This window comes from Pyxicephalus adspersus, chromosome 8 (assembly GCF_032062135.1).
Source record: "Pyxicephalus adspersus chromosome 8, UCB_Pads_2.0, whole genome shotgun sequence".
In the NCBI taxonomy this organism is placed as follows: Eukaryota; Metazoa; Chordata; class Amphibia; order Anura; family Pyxicephalidae; genus Pyxicephalus; species Pyxicephalus adspersus.
The window spans coordinates 35235379-35256014 of record NC_092865.1 but is presented as its reverse complement, the minus strand read 5'-3'; the positions used below and the strand labels follow the sequence as shown (position 1 = coordinate 35256014).

At 34.6% G+C, this 20636-nt stretch overlaps 1 protein-coding gene across 1 annotated transcript in view; it reads left to right on the top strand.

Annotated features, from left to right (window-relative positions):
- COL11A1 (collagen type XI alpha 1 chain) overlaps positions 1–20636 on the top strand; it is a gene marked incomplete in the record, with an annotated part of 137389 nt that overhangs the window by 75988 nt on the left and 40765 nt on the right. The window contains 14 exon segments of the mRNA XM_072420016.1: positions 906–950; positions 2704–2757; positions 4760–4804; positions 5532–5585; positions 6578–6622; positions 8407–8460; positions 10195–10302; positions 10868–10921; positions 13627–13680; positions 14212–14256; positions 14403–14456; positions 14900–14944; positions 17773–17826; positions 18998–19051. Coding sequence (XP_072276117.1) covers positions 906–950; positions 2704–2757; positions 4760–4804; positions 5532–5585; positions 6578–6622; positions 8407–8460; positions 10195–10302; positions 10868–10921; positions 13627–13680; positions 14212–14256; positions 14403–14456; positions 14900–14944; positions 17773–17826; positions 18998–19051 — 765 coding nt within the window.

Here is a 20636-nt window from a genome sequence, read left to right as displayed (position 1 = left end):
CTTTAAAGGATATCTTCTCACATACTGTCACAATGACACTGGTACCACCAAACTAGAAGAGAGAGAAAATCTAAAACAGGACAATAACAGCAGTAAACTCTACCCAAAACTGTATTTGCTACAGTCCCAAATTATGGGCTAGCCCTTGATGTCTTTACATACAATGCAGGACAATGTAGCAGTGGCCACTGTCTCTGTATTGTACATTAGGACACCAGTGAAGGGGCACCCACACACACGACCCAGGCTTGTGAGATTAGTTGTAAATGCCAAAACCAGCATGGAAGCTGGTTGGACTGTAAAATAAGGTAATTATTGAGCTAATCCAGTATGGCAAAAAAGAATATCCACAGTACAGAAAATCACAGCAACTAGCAACAGAAATCTGGAATGAATCAATTATTTTTTTACTCCTTTGGTAAAAAGAGATAATTGAATCTTAAAGATAACAACATTTTGTTGTATATTGTGTATATTGACACAATTCAAATAAACAACTTACCATAAACTAGTGCAAGTAAAAGTAAAAAAATTCCTATTGCCTTAAACATACACATATTAGTTGATATTATGTATTTATGCAAAATAAATTCAGCAAATAAGAATCCTTAAAAGGGTTTATTTTCTGTAATTGATTTATTATCAGTCCTCAGTTAGAGCTGAATAAAATGTTTCCATGTAGAGACAAATTTAAACATGGAGCTGCCTTTCATCACTGAGAGAACACCTTCCCAGTGTGGAGACGTTAGCAGCAGTGAGAATAATGAGGGTTTGTACAGCTAACTTCTGGCTGCTGAATGTTTCTTCAGGAATGCGGCACAGTGTGGCTATGCTAAAGTGCAGGTCTGTTCTCAACTCACAGTGATGAATGAGATCCTAATATTTAATGTTTTCTTTTTTTGCAGGGTCTTCCTGGTCCACAGGGCCCCATTGGTCCCCCTGGCGAGAAGGTAGGGTCAGAGCCTGGTCTGTTTATCTAAACTGGGAAAGAAAACATTAAGGAGATACAGGAAATAATTTATACCTATATTTATTAGCAGATGTGTAGAATATGTGAACAGTATTTTATTATATGCACAAAAATCTATACATGCTATTGATTCTTTTACTACAATATTCCATTCACTTTTACTACGTGACTAGGGCACCTCAAAAGTCATCCCAGCCCCAAGCGAATGCCCAGCCCCCACCTTTCTACCCATACCCAATGACCTGGACACTGACACCATCTTGGAAGTTAAATTGGCTGCAAGCAGACGCTTTTATTAAGTAAACTTTAATCTTTTGCACATAAAACTTCCTAAATAACATCTTTAAATCAGTAGAAAACATGTATTACAATAATATTAACACTTTAAAAATTTTCCTGAGTTAATACCACTTGAAAAGCTGCAGGTCCTGGAAGACAAAGTCTGCATATGACCAAACTGCTGATTCAGGGCCAGCTCATACCTAATGGCACTCAGTTACCCAGCACCGTCTTAGGAACCATAATCTTAAACTGCTGCCCACCACCTACAGCTGTCCTAACCCAATTAATGGACACCACACCTTTGGTGGCTCCCCCCGCATCAAAATCTAACCACCAAGACTTTTGTCCTCCAGGACCACTATCGTAACTCCCAATTCTCCAACCTATGCCCCCACACTACGCCCTATACATTTAAATGGGGCAGGAGGGCAAGAAACTTTCTCAGCTTCAAAAAGGCCCCAGAACTTTCCACCCCCTAGGCCTTATACCCTTGCTCCCCTTTTCACCCACTCCACTTGTCATGAAGCTCCTCTGCCTATCTTTTTAAAAGGCTTTTAAAAGGCTTTTTAAAACATATTTTACCTATGATCCTTTTTAATGTGTTATAATACAAAGGTAATAAAGTTAGCAATGTAACCAGGAAATCATCCCATTTTCCCTATTATTAGTATTATTGGATGGGGTAGAGGAACGCACAGTCTGGACTTTCTATTTGAATACTATTATCAGTGTTTGTGAGCTTCCCAAAGAAGAATGTAAATGTAAATCTAATAAGTTTCACCAGCACTGTGAATAGGATATTTTACATATATTTGATATGAAGTGGTACTTGCTTATATTCTGATTATATTCTTATTTGAGACCCATATAGGTAGATCCTTCATTTCTCATTAAATTTGACAAGGCAGTACCTGTCTATGGCTATTTTAAGTTTAAGTACACGTGAATGCTAAGTGCACAGAGCACCTGTTGTCCATAATGTATTTGTCCTTCTCTGTCTGCTAGTCATTCATCTCCCAAACTCTTGGTCAGTGAACTTATTAATAGGAATAGTTCTGCAGCATCAGAGCTTGTCAGAATTTGAGGACCGTTCTTATAAAAAAGTACCTTGATGAAAATGTTTCCTTAGGGCTTTTTTAATTACACTGTTTGGATAAATACCCATTTTGTGGGTATCAGTTCTTGTTGGTCTTTAAGAATGTGTAAAAAAAGCTAACAAATTCAAGATTTTACAATGGACATAAATGTGATATCAATCAGTTGCATATTGTAAAAGAAGTTAAATCTTTAGCTGTTTATTTTTGTGCCTCATGCGTTTCTTATATTATAAATATGTAACATATAATTATATTCTTTATTACTTATAACTAAAAGTTTTGTTAAGTGAATAAATATACTTTTTGTGCAATGTACTTGATACCTCTAATACATTCATGTGCTTTCATCTTTAGGGTCCACATGGAAAGCCTGGTCTACCTGGATTACCTGGATCTGATGGACCCCCAGTAAGTAAAATACAAAAATGTTGTCAGTTGCCACCACGAACAGTGAAAGATAATCAGACAGTAGGGACTACTGGGATATGGCCGAACATATTGCCCAATGCAAAACATATTTCAACTACATTTACTTGCATGTCTAATATCTTTACCATTAGTTTTACATTGATGTGAAGACTTTGTTAGCACACCATCCTTATTGTTAAATAGTATTCCAGCTGTAGACAAAAAAGTTCCTGGATATATGTGTAAAAATAATAATAGAAAAATTAAATGTTATTATGTATAAGGCTTGTAGAAGGAGATGGACCTGTCTTTAAGCAATAATACGGTGCTGCATATAATTCCATTCTTATCCGAAAAAAATATTGGGGTAATTTATGAAAGGCACTTTGGCTGTTCACTTGGCACAGTGACTTATCCACCCCCAAAGACATTTTCAGTGATTGTCAGAGAATATATATACCGTATATGTGCAGGCAGATGTTAAACAACATTATTTTTGCTTGCACAGTGTTGGTTTGTTGAAGTAGCAACATTTCAACTCATTCACTAAGCTAAATAAAAAATATTTTAAAGGTGATCCTTTTCTTTTTGAAAGGTGAACAGCTGCAGTGAAAGTTATTCTGCTGATCAGATTAAAAATACACCCATACACACAAATTTTTACCGCAAGTGACACCTTCCAATGTATGTGTTTTAAATAGCAGTGATTGAAGTACCAAAAGTAAATGTTTAGTGGAAGTCATAATTACTGCTTTATAAATAAGTGAAAATGGCTTAATATTAGCTGTTGTAAGCATGTATTAAGCATGTTGAAGGCATGTTGCAGAGGCATGGTCCATTGCTGTCACCATCAGGTAACTTGGTGTAAGAAAATAGCTCCACAGAGGCTGCAAGTGATCAGGAGCACTAAGATGCCCCAAAGGATAAAATAAAAGCATGGCCTGGTTTACATTAGTATCCCTGTTGAAAATGTGGGGGCTCATTTAAAATATAGCTGCACTACTGCTTTTAAAAAAAAAAAAAAAACACCACCTCCCTTACAAAAAATAATTCCTTTTTTTTTTAATGTTGCATTCATGATGCATTGTCCCTCTCAGTGTCAACTGGTAATCAAATGAAAATGAGCAAAAACTCTTAAAGTGATTAATTCTATCTGTTTTTATGTGTTAATCACAAACAATCCGAGAACCATTACATTAATATAACCAGAATCTTGAATATAATTTTTTGCATTTTCTTATTTGACATAAAAAGTCCCCATGGAGAGATAAATGTAGTGTGCGCTGAGCTGGAGTTACTGCACTTCAGTTATCTCAGAACTCAGCAAGTAAAAAACATCATTTTAATATTACACCTAATATAAATCTTTAACTGAAATGTTTGCTTCATTTTCTAAAGGCGAAACTGGGACATATAAATCTCAAAATAATTTTAAAGTTTTGCTAGGGACCTTTTTAATCCAGACATTTTACTTCACCAATCCACCATTGCCACTTTTACTCATTTGTAATTATTGAAATTTACAGCTGAATTCCAGCCCTACCTTCAGTTATGGACAATTGTACAAGTGCCGATCTTGTATTCACATTGCTTACTATTTTTCTGCAGACTCTAAGCTTCTCACAGTGAGCATTCAAAGCTGGAGCAAGTGAGATAGAACCCACCTAATTTCCTGAATGAAGGAATTTCATCATCACCTTTTTTTTTACCTTATTTACTGGCCCTGAGCCGTCCCCAACCATCACCCACCTAGGGCAGTCTTCATGCCAATGCAGTCTGCAGAAGAACTCCCACTTCTCCAGACTGACATCCATCTATAAAAAAAATGTTAATATTTGCATGCCATTTCTTAAGAGCAAGTCCATTGGTTGCATAAGGGTGAATTGTCTAGTCAAGGCAAAATATAAATCAAACTTAAGCCAAGTAAAATTTCTCTGGACTATGTACTGTTTAGTTATCAGAAATCGCTGTTTAACGTTGCTAACTTTCCTTTCTCTCTTAGGGTCACCCTGGCAAAGAAGGACCACCAGGTGAAAAGGGGGCTTTGGTAAGTATTAAAACAGGAAATATAATATTGTTATAATTAGAACTGCACAAAAAGGTTTTCTCTCTTAATTACACAACAAAACATACAATGTTATGTTTTCTGTTTGTGGCTTTCATATAATAGCCATACAATAGCTACAAGTTGATGTTGACTGGTTGCTGTAATAACTCAGCTGATAACTTTGCGATCTAATAATCCATAGCCTGTCTGGAGGAGGCATCCCCTTATATAGGCTGTATTTGCAAATTACGTAATGTACAGTTCAGAATAAACTGTACTAATAAATATAATAACTGAGACCAGGCTGAATAGACTTACAGATGTGGTGGTTCTCCCCTGTTGTAGGACACCCTTTAACATGTTTTGTTAACACATACCCTTGTTTTAATATGTTTTATTACAGACCAAGTACATTAATTAAAAAAATCTGGATATATATTCAACAATAAATTAGCAAAAAAAAATATTTACTTTCAATAAAGAGAAATCTGTAAAGAGAATGCAGAACTGTAAAATGTGATCTGTTCATTGGTTAAAGAAAGCTAAAGATATATCTTTTTGTGGTTAGATTATTTATATATTCTTATTTGTAAATCTAAATGCAATTAGATCTGTGTGGTGATATTGATAGTGATTAATTATAGCGAAGACGTGTATTTAGTTGTCTTTTAAACTGCTTGCCTACCTATGCCAAACTAGGTTATATTAACAATTACTTTATTTCTAGGGTCCCACTGGTCCCCAAGGTCCTATTGGTTATCCTGGACCTCGTGGTGTCAAGGTATGTCTGTTTAATTTGATGTGCATTCACATATTCTTGTAGTTTCTTTTTGTTTTGTTTTTTATTTACTTGTAGAATATTTTAAGGGTCCTCAAAGACCAACAGAAACAAGCATAAATATACTTTCCATCTTCTGCCTAAATGCAAAAATTTACATTTGTACTCATGTGTCCTGCAAGTGAGACTTTATGCAGCATTACATTTTGAATTATGTATTAACATAACCTGTATTCCTCTGGCATAACTTTCTGGCCACAGCAAAAAGGTACATAAATATAGAATCAGAACAAAACCTAGGAGAAGAATCCTGTAAAACATTTTTTTTCTCTCTAATGCTATGGTCTGATCATTTCACTGGTTGTTAGTCTGCAAAGTAAAACATACGCTATACTACACTGTCATATTTAAAGTGAACCTATGCCCAAATATTAATAAAGGTTTATTACTTATAAAAATCAATTTCACTAATATCCTCATTCACCTTTGTAGCTATTGACATTATGAATAAATGTATCTTAATTTACAACACAGCCTATTTACCCCTACTTAAATGAAGACAGAATTCTGACAAGCCTACCAGCCTTCTAGGAATAAATATAAGAATGTACATATAGCAGGGATGCATGTTTAGTTTACCTGACAGCATGTTTCCTGCTCCTTTGTCCAGAACCTATTAAAACTAAAAGCAGGTCATTTTCAAACAACATCCATTTAATTTTGCATGTTAAGACACACAGCCATTTCTGCTGTAAATGTGTACTAATTGTAGATGTGCAGTGTGAATGGCTACCTATTGGGCCCTAGCCCTGTCCCTGTAACAATGGCAGCATGGCTTTGGTGTTGTCAGATACCTCAATCAATATGAGTTTTTTGTGTGCTTCTTCTACTTTACAAACCCCATAAACCCAAGTAATCACTGATAATGAAATTAAGGTGAAGAATTTTAGAGATGTAATTCATTGACTTAAAATACTGTTTTCTTTATTATTTAGGGTGCTGATGGTGTCAGAGGCTTAAAGGGAGGCAAAGGAGAAAAGGTAAATATAAAATCTATGTATTTTATTTCATTGTATATCTGTAATATTTCAGTCATTTTGGGTCATCCTTTTTAGAGAAGAGTGCCTCCATAATACATAATTAATTTATATATACATATATAATATTTGTTCAATAAGCAACAGGCTTCCAGTAGAACCTGCATATATAAAGAAAGTAAAAAGTTTGATTAGTTTTGTTTTTATTTTATTTCTCTGAATCTAAAATTACCAGCAGTAAAAAACAGATGCAAAATGAGGCGGAGCTTTTACATGTGCTGACTAACTCTAATAATGCATTGTATTAGTGAACACATTGGTTGCAATGACCAACTCCTCTTTTTTATTCATAATTTAGTGCCAGGTTTTTGTTAACCAGTCTTTCTCTTTGCCAGATTGTTCTTTAAAATGAAAAACAGCTTTTTTTTATTGAAATAAGCCTAACCTATGCCTTGATGCAACACATTGTAGGACACAACAAAAGTAAAATTCATTGAAAAAAATTCAGGCTGTGAAAAAATAATTCTGTTCCATCGTCATCAGCACCCTTAGGTTTATTTTTATATTGTTAAAGAATTTATATTTATAAAGAATTCTACTGACAGTTGATTACAGAGATGTGAGGAATTTGGGGCTCTTTACACTCCTTCTCTATAATTCAAGACAAACTGCAGAGCTCTCCTTTGTTAGCTAAGCTAATAACACTTAATCCTGCGATGTGCTCTGTGCAGCTGGCAGGTGTGCTGTGTAGTACTGTACTGATCCATCTACAAGTGGTCATTAGATGTGAGCAAACACACTATAATCCTGCCACGGCTTCCTCTCTTTATTAACGTTATAGCCGTCCTAGGTAGCAGAACCAAGGACTTACTCTTTCAGCTGTATTATTACCTGTGACATTCAATTATAAGCCCAGGTTGTTTCAGTGCATTTAATCAAATACCTTTTTGCACATTTCTTTTTTTCTTTATAAATTGTGAAGGATCACCTTTCACAATATAGTTGTACTGCAGCTTTACGTCATATGGCATACACATGCCAGTTTATGCTTTACATTGTACTTGCCCCTCAGTAAACAGAATACAATTGACAATTGACACATAATAGAGACACATCATACAAGCAGCTATAATATTCCTTCTCTTTTGGATGAACTTGACAGTTAACAGTTAACTTCATTAGCAATGTGATAAGCTTAAACATTGTTAATGAAGATTGTGCGCCGTTAGGGATTAATAGTAATCATTGCCAAAATCGGTGATGATCGCAGAGATTTTCTATCATGGAAAAGAGTTTTTTATACATAAATATATATATTATATATATTTATCTCTCTAATGTGGAAATGTTGCTATATGACAATTACACATCAGAGTGTATAAGATTATTAAAGTTTTTACTTTGTGACCAACCATACCTGCATGTTTTGCTTCTGCAGTCACAATTTTGAGCAGCTCCCATTTTGATTAACATACCAAGGTTCTATCTGCTTAAGGGTGTGTTTAAGGTGCTGCATCTGCTCTGTGTTTGTCTAACATAAGGGGTACTTAATATCCTGCGTAGCATTAATAGGTAACCTTCAGATTTTAAACAATGTTTAGTATTGTCTCCAGCTGCTAAAAATGTTTTCACTGATCACTGTAGGTTAGGCACTGATTGAATACTATTGCACATGTACACCACTGCAGTGGTGTTGTAAAAATTGTTTTTTTACCACTCATGGTAATGTAACTATTAAAGTTCAGTTGTATTAGATAATAATTGTGATATTTTTTTTTATATTTCAGGGTGAAGATGGATTCCCAGGATTTAAGGGTGACATGGGATTAAAGGGAGACAGGGTGAGTATTATTTTGTGCTGTAAATGTAGGCTGAATTTACACTTTTGTATTGTAATAAAGAGTAAATCAAGTTCACATTTTTTAAGAAAAGCATATTTGTGAAGTATAAATTTGTAATAAACACAGATTTAAAGACTCTACATGCATAGTACCTGTTCCTGTAAATTGGCCAAATAATGTATTTGGCTATTATTTCCTATTTATGGCTCACAAAACACAATATTTTGAAGGGCAAGTGGTGCAATTTTTGGTTTTTGCTAAACTACTCAATCCATCCAATGTATTCATCTTCAAAGCATAGACACTGATTGATTTTGTGCCTTAATACTCATTTAAAAAACACAATTCCCAGATGTAAATGGTTTGAGTGTTGTGCTGTACTGTGCTGCCAAAATAGTGAAAATAACATGATTCTACATGTGTTGAGACTCATTAGTTAGCCCACAGATTCCAGCTACTCTTTTTCAAATACAAGTTTGAAAGTAAACCTAGCTTGTTACTATGAACATTGCAACTTTGTTGTAGTTTTTTAATGATCTTTCCTGTTTAAATGAGAATAACTTTATGACAGAGCCAGTGCTAGAATCTCATTGCTTTATTGTATGTGGTGGCCCTTCCTGGTATTCAAATTGCTCAAATATATACAACTTTCCCTCAATGGCTCAGAAAATAGCAAATTGCAATTTAGTGTAGTTTAAACACATTTCTCATTCATTTCTAAGAAGCGCATTTACATCACATTTGCATTACAGTGGCAATCCAATTAAGAACCTATTTTACATAATTTCCCAGTGCAGAAAATGCTTTAACAGATATTAATTTTAGAACAGTGACTAAATCAACCCATATTCACTCCAGGACTAAACTATGTCTATAACATTTTACAGCTTTAATACTTTTGTGAATTATTCTCTACAATGAGCTTATGACAGATGCAACTTTTATTTAAAACGCCTTCTTGCAATAAAACACCATTACCTTTCCCTATTGTAAAACACACTCCAGATTGTATCGTTAGGCTCAGCAAGGAATATAGTTTGTTCCAAAGCCCTTCAGAGCTTTCACTAAAGAAATCACTAAAATAGAAACAAATCACTAAAATTATATAGTTTGGCTCAAATTTTCAGAATCATGGGGTTCATGACAGCAAATGCCTTGTTGCTGTACTGTGTGGCCCTCTCTAAATATGGTATTCCAGTAGTTTGGTCGTATGTCAGAAGAGCTGCTGAGTGTAGCCTATGGGCCGCTCAGACTTTGTCAATGCTATTTCCTAAATTTAGAAACTATAAATAAATATTTTCACCTAACAGTGTTTAGTGAAGTCCTCCTGCATATACCTAACTGGGATAATAAACATTTTGATATTTGCCAGTGATAACAAGTTGACAAATGCAGAAAAAAAGAACCCTAAACAAAGGAACAAAGAAAAAAATAAACACAATCATTCCGAAATATGCTGATATTCCTAATGTATTTAGGAGAAACAACTATATACATCAAATACCTTATTTGAAAATATAGTTAAATTTAAAAATAACATTCAGAAGATATTCATGGTACCAAATCGATAGATTAGATATGTACAGTATTATACTTTTTGTGGGCAGGAGTTGTGGATTATATTACATTTTTGGTCTCACACTTTTAATGTTTTATGAAAACACTTGATTGAAAAGCACACATATACTAGACAATATGGTATTGATGATGTTTTGCCTTACCTGCTTATTCTAGGGTGAAGTGGGACCATTGGGTCCAAGAGGAGAAGACGGTCCTGAAGGTCCAAAGGGAAGAGCTGGTCCAAACGGAGAAATTGGTTCAGCTGGCCCAGCTGGTGAGAAGGCAAGTATTAGGAGAATGACATAAGATTGCATATTTGGGCTTATATGTGTTTGCCAGTAAATGGAGAACACTACTAATTGTCATATAATGATACAGTTTGTCTAATTTGCCTAACCATTTTATTTATTGACACTAAGTTTATATCTAAGGTTTTATCTGGGTCCCCCCAAAGACATGCTTCATAAGTGTCCAAAAACATTGTTACTAATGGTCAGGAAAACCTTTAAATGTATTGATTTTCACAAATTTGAGGTCCCTATCTGTAAGTTATTCACTTAGACTTAGGAGTAGCCAGGCTATAAACCTGACTACTGTGCCTTCATCATGGCAACTAAAGCTTGTACCTCAAGTCCACTGCCTCAGTGGCTTTGCAAACTAGGACAGTTATTTTTTATTAAAACATGCCTATGTGTACTTAGATCATATCCCTGTTTTTTTAGTTCTGTGGTTATATTGTTCCAAAAAAAAAAAATCATTTATATCACTGAAAGTAAATCAAAACTTCAATAAAAAATTGGCATAGCGTTAAGATGCACTAACTTCCATCTTGGTGTTTGCATTTTAGGGCAAGCTTGGTGTTCCAGGTTTGCCTGGATACCCAGGTCGACAGGGTCCAAAGGTAAGAGTACCATTTTTCATTCCTAAGTTATGAAATACTCATAGTTTTTGTCTTAAATATGTCATTGCCATGCATCAGAGAGGGCTCAGAATATAGAAGAATATAGTGGTCTGTTATATGTGCTTATCTGCCTGTTTGGCTGGTCATCTAGTTAATCTGTACTTGTTATTTTCATTTATAAAATACAACAAACTGAAAAGAATTTAGTTGTATTTAAAATATCTTTCAATAATATCTTCAATATTATTCAATATTATTTTTGAATGTCTCATTTTAAAAGTGTAGTAGCTGTATTGAGCCATGTTTGTATGATTATTATGGTAGCAGTAGCCTAGGTTTGTTTAGCACTTTTAAATTACCTTCCCGATCACGATCAGTGCGAAAAATAATGTATTGGAGAGTAAATATTTTGTTTATAAGTGTAATGTGCTTCAGTAGTTTAGGCTGACATGATTGCACAACTATGACTGTTTGGTTCTTTCTGTATTTGTACAAGCACCTGACCTGCTGCAAAGCTGCCTCATTTTCACCAAGACTGTCACATCGATTGGTTTCCATTCTGTGTTTGTTCTTCAATAGTCTAGTGAGATTTTCTGCCACATCCTGAGATCAAAGTCTTTCTGCTATTTTGCTATTGAACAAACAGTGCTGTGCATCAGGAGGGTTGCTCCAGATGCTTCTGTTTTACATAAAACAACATACTGACTCCTTTCTGCTGCTTTGGAGTCATGTTCTTACATGAGAACAAAGCACTTTCTTCTCACGAGTCTGATGATTTTCTCTTTGTCCCCTAAGTTTAATTTACTGCTTCAGTTATTGCAAAAGGGGAATGAGTTGGATAAAGTAGACTTCTGTTTTCCATGTCCATCTTGGTCTCCACTGGGGATGTTTATGTGTCATATATAATTTACATGTTTTGATTTATCATAAAGAAATTGTTAAAAAAAATTAGTATTCTACTAGAGAGGCATTCACAATGACTCAACACAGGCTACCTAAACCATCTTATTGTATGCAGAGAGTTTACATTCATAGGGGAGCACTTGGGGAACTGTCATGGCTAGCAATGAATGGTCACAGATTGACAATCACCAATTTGGCAACTTTTGATCTCCCACCTATTTCCATGAAGATCTTTTTAACAGATCATTAATCAAGATTTTGGAATAGATTGGTTTTCTGTTGATGAGATAAAATTGCATGCAAATACTCAGGCAAATAAAAACATTGGCAATTTGATGATTTGCCTGATTTGAGGATGTGTTTTGTCATTACTAGCTATTACACTCATTACACTTATTACTGAATAATTTAAAAATGGAAAAAAATTTTGGGTTACTGCTTATTATTGTTAGCAGGCTAGACAGTAAAAAGGTCAGCTTACTTGATGTAAAAGGTTCAAAGTCATACACTGGATTTGGTGGTGTCCAGATATATTTATCAATCGCCTAGATATTTTAAAGCAGACTATTAGATTTCCTTTGTTATAGATATTTAGCTATTATTTTGTTTCTACTTAATTGTTCATTAGTTTACTATAGCTTGCAAATAAAACAGGGGACCTATTAGGCAGTCTCTGATATTTATTAAAAAAATAGTCTTAGTAACTAGTGTATTGGTGTGAACATGTTGTGCAGGTGGTTTTCACTTGTCATTTGAGACATTTTCAACTTTCAATTTGTAACTTCAGTTCATTGAAAAGAACCTCCCACAGACCCACAGTTGACCCAATTTTGACCTGCAGATGACCCCCTTCTAAGCTGTATCAACTTACTTTAAGCTGATTTTACCTTCTTATAGACTGGATTGGGAAAGAAGCTGTTCTAAAATCAACCAAATTCCATCAATGCAGTCCCTAAACTTTCCAAAACTCATCTGTATGTATAGAGTAGTTTTTTGAATTTTACATCTGATAAAATAAAAATATTTTTATTTCCAATATTACATATAAAATTTGAATAGCTTGGTAGCAATAAAACATTTCCAGAGGTCTTTCCCACTCCCCAAAATAAATATTTTTATTGCTGCAAATGCACCTAATGCAGAAAAAAGTTCAGTAACCCAAAACCACATAATGTCAACATTTTTTCTCAGTTGGAAAACTGCTACCATTTAAAGTATAATATAGATTGCTAATTTAGGAAACTAAAAGTGCATTGTAATTTACATACAGTCACCAACAAAAGCAATGAAGTTTCCTAATGGTCATTTTAGGCACTTTAATTAAATACAATCCTGTTAACATAAGGTTTAAGGAGTTTGATTTGACTTTAGAATAAAATGATTCTCTATGTCTTATTGCATTTCTGAAGCATCATTAAATGAACAGAAACAGTGTGGATGAAACATTAATTGACTGTGCTGACTTTCAGCTGGTTTCATGAATATATTCTAATCTTTTCTATGCTTTCTGGAACTGAACACTGCTGGTAAGAAATGTATTTTAATGTGTAAGTAATGATAACACTTTTGGTAGAGGTTTTGCACTATATTCATATATATAAGAACCACAAGGATGTTTTTGTGGTTGAGGTGAGTTCTTACAGTAACCTTTGTGATTACTTAGTCTATATGTTTGTTTTTGTGTTGTCAGTTCCTGTACTGGGTCTCCTATTTAAAGTGCAATGTGCAAAGTGTAATATGCTAATTTTAATGTTCATTAAGAAAAAATATAATAAACATTCTCTTTTTTAACCTAATACTAGGGATCAACAGGATTCGCAGGATTTGCAGGAGCCAATGGTGAAAAGGGAGCTCGGGTATGATATATTAAAAAAAAAAAATATAGCACCTTTGCATGGTTTAGGAAAAAATATATCAAAAATCATTATTATGTATCTTATTCAACTGCAGTAGGGACATTTATGTCTTTGCAAACGTTTGAATGGAGAAGTTAGCTTCTATTTTTGACAAGTTTTAATAGTCTTCTGGCAGTAAACCTGTAACAAAAAAGTTGAAATGACATACAGAACAATTGCATCTTAAATATTTAGCACACCTGCAATATGTGGATCACTTAGCATGCTCTTTATCTGTGTCTGTTCCTATTAGACAATCACTGTTTTTAAAATGTTGATCATGCATTAAAAGTAAAATGCAATTTCATGCAGGTACCAGCAATCTAAAATACCTATGGCCTTTTCTTGCATTTTATAGCTCCAAAACAGCTGGAGATCAAAAAATGATTAGGCCTATATCAGACGATGTCTTATATTCATAAAGTTCATTGATTTCTTAAATTATAATCACTGACTGTTAAATAATGTAGATATATATCTTTGCTCCACTAGGGTGTTGCTGGAAAACCAGGTCCAAGGGGACAACGAGGTCCAACGGTGAGTATTCTTCTAGCTCTCACTTTACCTACTTAATTTAATGATTGAGATGTATCTCAGTCCTAAATCTTTGAAACCTGATCACCTCAATAGTTTTATAATGTAAATTCAAAGACTAATTGACTTGTTACTATGTGCTCACACAGGGTCCACGGGGCGCTAGAGGTCCAAGGGGTCCTACCGGAAAACCAGGTCCTAAGGTAATTATCATGTTTTTATTGTTCTTCTCAGAGTGACTGCAGACCTGTATTGTTTCATATTATACTAAATTATGTTAATTGAATCAGAATATATTAAAAATTATAAAATCTTAAAAAGTTGGCCTATCAAAAATTGAAAATTAGTGTTGGGTGGGTTGTTTTCAGCAGCTAGATGTTCCTGTCTTTTTTCTGACCTGTGATCGAAATTGCTTTAGTAGGATTTTATAACTTATATTCAGGGATCTTACTGCTGTTCTAGTGAGAAATAAATTGGTTTGTTTTATTCATTTTTATAGGCCAAAAAATGAAATAAAATTTGTGAAGATTCTTCCTTTAACTTAGAGAATTGTGCAAGCTATAAACACCCACAAATCAATGTAATATATTTGCTGGCCCTGTTTCATGTTCACTAAACTGTACACTGTTTTCTCTTTTGCGTTTAGGGCACAGCAGGAAGTGATGGTCCTCCCGGCCCACCTGGTGAAAGAGTAAGTAATGGGCCATACCTGTATTTGTATTTGAACACTGTTATTTGGAGAACATTTACAATTTTTAATTTTTGTTCTTCTATTGTATGCTGGGTTGTACAGTCCTGATCCTGCACAAACATTTATATACAATTGGTGGAGCTGTTTACTTCCATTCTTAGAACATATACCGTAGCTGTATTTATTTGGCTGATGAAGATAATTGTATTTTCATGTGGCATAAGGATCATAGGGCCCTTGATAAGTCAGGGACCTATAAGACCTAAAGCAAAAACATGTTTTTGCTAGCCATAGCAGACAATTATGTTCTATCTGTAATTTCTATAGACAACAGTCTAAAAATATGGTTGGTTGCTGGGGTTAGCAGGACAAGCTGGATCACCCAGGTTTACTGATAAGCTTTGATAAATCAGGCCCATAGTCTTGCAAATGGAGCCAACACCCCCATATTCCACACGCACACTTGTTATGGAATATGCAATGTATGTCATCAGATCTATATATACATATGTGCGTGTGTGTGATATATATATATATATATATATATATATATATATATATCTTTCACAGTCTATTTAACAGAGTACATTCCAGCATCCACTTATCAAGGAAGATTCTTCCAGACTCAGAGAAGCTGCCTGAGAAATTCAGAAAAACATTCAAAAATCCATGCAAATCCAAACTTGTAACCAATGAGACTGGATGTGCATTTAAATTGTAAGAACATATCAAAGTAGTATAAATATCCTAGATGTTTTATTTTCTCTTGGCTATCAATGCAATATAGTTCGTGCTCTGTCACCCCATCTGCATAGGATTTTCCATAATGCTGATAACCATCTTTAAACTGGTGATGGTATTGCTATGGCATTATATTATTGTATTAACTTACTGACATTCAAGGATTCATGGTTAGTCAAGATGGATCTCGGAACCTTCCCTAAAATTTATATAAAGCCATTATTTGTATTTTGATGGAGATGGAAAGGATTAAAACATGTTCTCAGATACACTTCTGAGAAAATCCTCAGATATGCAAGCTTTTTGTAAGCATAGACAAAATATTTTATGAAGTTATAAATACTGACATTGTTTTTACTTTATGAGAGGTGAGACACCAGAGGATAGGAAGGAGTTACACTACTTGTTTCCTGCTGTTGAGTTTGTTCTACCTTATTGAGACTCAGTGATTTGCAAAGCATTGTAGTCTTCTATATCTCTGAAAAGATTATCTGCACCTTCACAACAGACGGTATTCATAATAATGCAGAATGTTGTAATTATCTGCACATTGTTCAGTGACACACTGTGAAGCTCCAGCTCCCTGCAGGACTTTAGTGTTAACTCAGCAAGGTGGCTTGAAACGGTGTGATCTATACATGCAGTGTAAATCCTCCTTATGTTGACTGTGATATCAAATGTGAACATGAAAGGCATGAATGTCTTTGGTTTCTACTCTTTTTTTTTCACTTTAGTCTGGGAAGTGAAATGCCAGCCAGGATACATCCATTTAACATAAGTTTGTTGAATTATTTTGGTGTGATATTTGTGTGTATAAGTGCAGTACATTGAAGGGTTTAGTTCACGTCTCATAGTCATGACAAAAGGCTTGAATTATTCATATCTGAAACGTTCCAGGTAAACAGCTGATTCTTTTGCATATGCTTGTTGACTTGTGTCAAAACAAATCAAATAATAAAAAAATCCCAAAATTAAGGCTTCAAGATTTTTACTATTCATCATAAATTATACTAGTTGGCATCGGTATATAGGTTGAAAAAGCCATTTCCAAAGGGGCGGTGTATTAAGAAAAAAAAATAAATTGGTCTAAGTTAAATTCTAATCATTTTGTGCTGTGGGCAGCACTGTGCCTCAAAGATTAACACTCCTGCCTTTGCAGCACTGGGCCCTAGGTTCAAATCTTGGCTAGGACACTATCTGCATGGAGTTTGCAGGTTCTTCCTATGTTTGTGTGGGTTTCCTCTGGGTACTCTAGTTTGCTCCCACATTCCAAAAACATGCAGTTAGATTAGTCATATTCCCCACAAAAATGAAGTCCCTTTGAGGGACTGCTAGTGACATGACTAAAGCACTGTATAATACATTGGTGCTATATAAGTACTGTACATACATCCAATAAACGTCAATTATCATTTTAAACATTTTAAAACATTTTCAAAGACCAAGTATAATTTTTTATTTAAAGGTCCATGAGAGTACCCCTCTACTTGATGATTCTCCTGACAATTGACCTCTCTCCTCAAACTAACCCTCTCTTTATAAATGCCCTTTAACCCATCACCTCATTCCTTCTCACCCAATTACTTGCGTACTCACCCAGTCATGTGGCCCTCCGCCTATCTCTTTTTTTTTTTTTTGCTATGGCCCCTTTTTTCTTGGATTTCTGGACTATTTAGTAAATGAAGCTTCATTTTGATCTATAGAATGTATATATATAAACTGAATTCTGTACATTACCTATTCAATTACATTCAATAATTCTTGCTGAAGATTGTGCTTTGCAGAGATCTAATAGAGCAGAACTGACTATAGAAAGGCTTTACATCAAATTTACTGTGTTCCAGTCTGTTTCATTGCTATACACATTACAGTTGTTTGATCTTTCATTTACTCTAATTACTGTAGTACCAAGGGCACAATCTAATTTAGTTCTAATAGGGAAACATTGACTATAATATGATTTTCCTTTACTTAGTACATTGATCATTTGTTACTTTAACCTTTTTTTATACCAGCATATAGAATTTACTGCTTGTTTCTAGTTTTCCACTGGTTAACTGTTGCCTCTATTTTCCTTTGCATTCTAGGGACCTCAAGGACCACAGGGCCCTGTTGGCTTCCCAGGACCGAAGGGCCCCCCTGTAAGTATCTGAGCATTCTAACTCTGTATATATAACAGAAATGAGCTTGTAGCTTCAGTGGCTCCAGAGTTTTATATTTATTGCGGCTGCCTTTTTGAATTACTTTGATACTCTGGAAGCACTTAATAAAATTAGACAATAGCCTTGGAACATTACGCATAGTTAGCTGCAGAGGCAATAGAATGCCTCTGTTCCTTAAAGTTATTATTTCTTTATGTTACCCAGTATATTCTGGTTTTATTATGCTACACGGTATTGTAGTGTGTACTAATTATGCAGTTAATAGAAACATTGCTTAAGAATGACCTTTTTGTGTCTCATCATAATATTTATAATGTAAATGTGTTAGCCTATTCAATTAAAACAGGTAAAATACATAATAACAAAAGTCATATGCCCAGCACATACATTTAAGGGGCAATACTGGGGAAAAGATTACAACAGTTCTGATACAATTTGATTAGGTATAGTAAGTGAATAATGTAAAGGTGATATACGTTAAACGTTCATTACCTTTATATTTGAAATTACACATTGAAAATCGTTCAAAGGTTCCACATTTGTTCCACAATTGATGTGTACTAGGCAACCCCACTAGTTAAAATATACTTTTTTGGTTCTGGTTCTCTTAGATCCCCAAACACTGAGGCGCATTTAAATGAAGGCCGAGTACTTCCAGTTATGCCCATTCTTCCTGTTCATACAGAGAGGACTTTTGTACAGCATGGAATAATGCAATGATAACTTCCAATCCTACCCAGCAGCATACAGAAACTTGCAGAGAACAGTTATGACACTATAACATAAATGTCAGATTATGGTAAACTGAATAGACTATCTGACTTTACAATTTTGTGGTATACTTCTAATAGCAGAACAACTCAAACAATTGATTTTGCATATTTCTTGAAGTTTTTCTGTTAGCCTGTACAGATAGGTAGTGTCCAATAAACATCAAATAAAAATCTGCAGCCTTGCTCTGAACAATTGATATCTTTGTCAAGTGAATAGGGTGTAGGCTGTGACTCTGGAGTTTAAACTTTCGATTGCATGGGCAGTCTGATAAATATTGTTTTTTGTTTTTTATTTTATCACTGTCTTTCTTTTTATCACTGACTAACATATCGTTGAATTTCTCTATTGACCCTCTAACCTTATATTTTGTATTTAGGGGCCTCCTGGAAAGGATGGGTTGCCCGGCCACCCTGGACAGCGTGGTGAGACTGTAAGTATTTTAATCTATGTGTTGTTTTTCAGCTGTTCCACACCCATGGCACCTTCTGAGAGCTATTTTCTCTAAACATTGCTGGCCTGGTATGGGAAGACTCACTAGAGATTACAGGGCTGATGTGTTCTCATACCCGGTTAGACTTGTTTATAGCAAGTAGCACATACTTCAGTTCAGAAGCGTGGGTGTCAAACTGCTGTAAATACTCATATGTGGGCCAAGTAGGCTGCTGATTAAATTAGCCCTCATTGCTATTCGTTTAGTTTTGTGGGCTATATAATTAGCTTCCTTCTTAAATGGTTGAAGAAAAGCTGAAAATGTGTCCTGACAGACACTTTGGGGCTGTCATTGCCAATTCCCTTCTAAAGAGTCATTGACCTGAAACAGGTAGACATATGTGTAAAGAGTAAAATCAGGGTCTCTTACGAGTCACAATATGTTAAAGCCAAGGGGTAAGTTTTAACATCCACAAAACTAGTCTTTGTAGTCTTGGTAGTAATAATGGCCATCTCTATTTAATCATGTGTAGGTTTTCTTTTAGCAACATTAGATCTTACTGTTTTTTGCATTTTTTTAAATTAATTTTCTATTTCTGAGTGGCCTAGCTAAATTATTTTTACAATGGGAAGGTGTTTTATGTCATTGTAATAATTCAGCAAAGTTAAGGAAATTTGGTAAAAATTGTGAAGATCTAGAGATACAAAATTAAGCATTTAAGATAGAGAGTATTCTCCTATAGACATTAGAGGTGTTATGACACAAGTTGCCACAATAGCATTCTAATGCCTTTGACTCATTTGTATTTAAAATACTGATTCTGAAGTCAAATTGAACACAGGGCATTTGTACCTAGATTTGCATTAAACCAAAGTCTACTTTTGTGTGTGCTTCTGTTATTAGGCTTGATTAGTATGTTTTAGTATGTATAGCTATAGATGGTGTAGGTAGAACCAATATATACCATTCCCACGGTATTCACTGATTCATTGATCTTCAAAGCTTCTGCCATTATTAACTCAGCTATTAAATTTGCTGCATATGTGTAATAGAATTGCTTCATAAGTATGGCAGAATGCAAAAAACACTAACTATTTGCTTTAATGAATATGTTGCCTGTGCTTCTTTCACCCACTACTTTCCTTGCAGGGGCATCCCAGGATTATCACTATTCGCTTTAGCCTCCTAATTTGTTTTCACCATATATGATACAACTAAAAGACAAAGAATATTACAAAAACAGAATTTCAGAATTTACTGTTCATCTGTTTAGTTGTTTGCAGCTAATTAGTTTTTTTGCAACAGATGCAGTACATTCATTGAAAGCTATTTCCATTGTCCAGTCAGTTGTCTTGCTGAAAGTTGTTTCATTGTTCTTTCCTTGTGATAGTCATTCTCATAAAAGCGAAGATACACCATTTATACTGTGGAAATAATAATAAGTAAGGGTAACATGTTTTACATACTATTAAATATATCAAAATGATACATCATAAACTGAAGGTCTGGATACATCTGAAAGCTTGTGTACTGTAGTTACCCATCCACTGTTATTACCACATGGTGATCAGAAACATCTTTTACT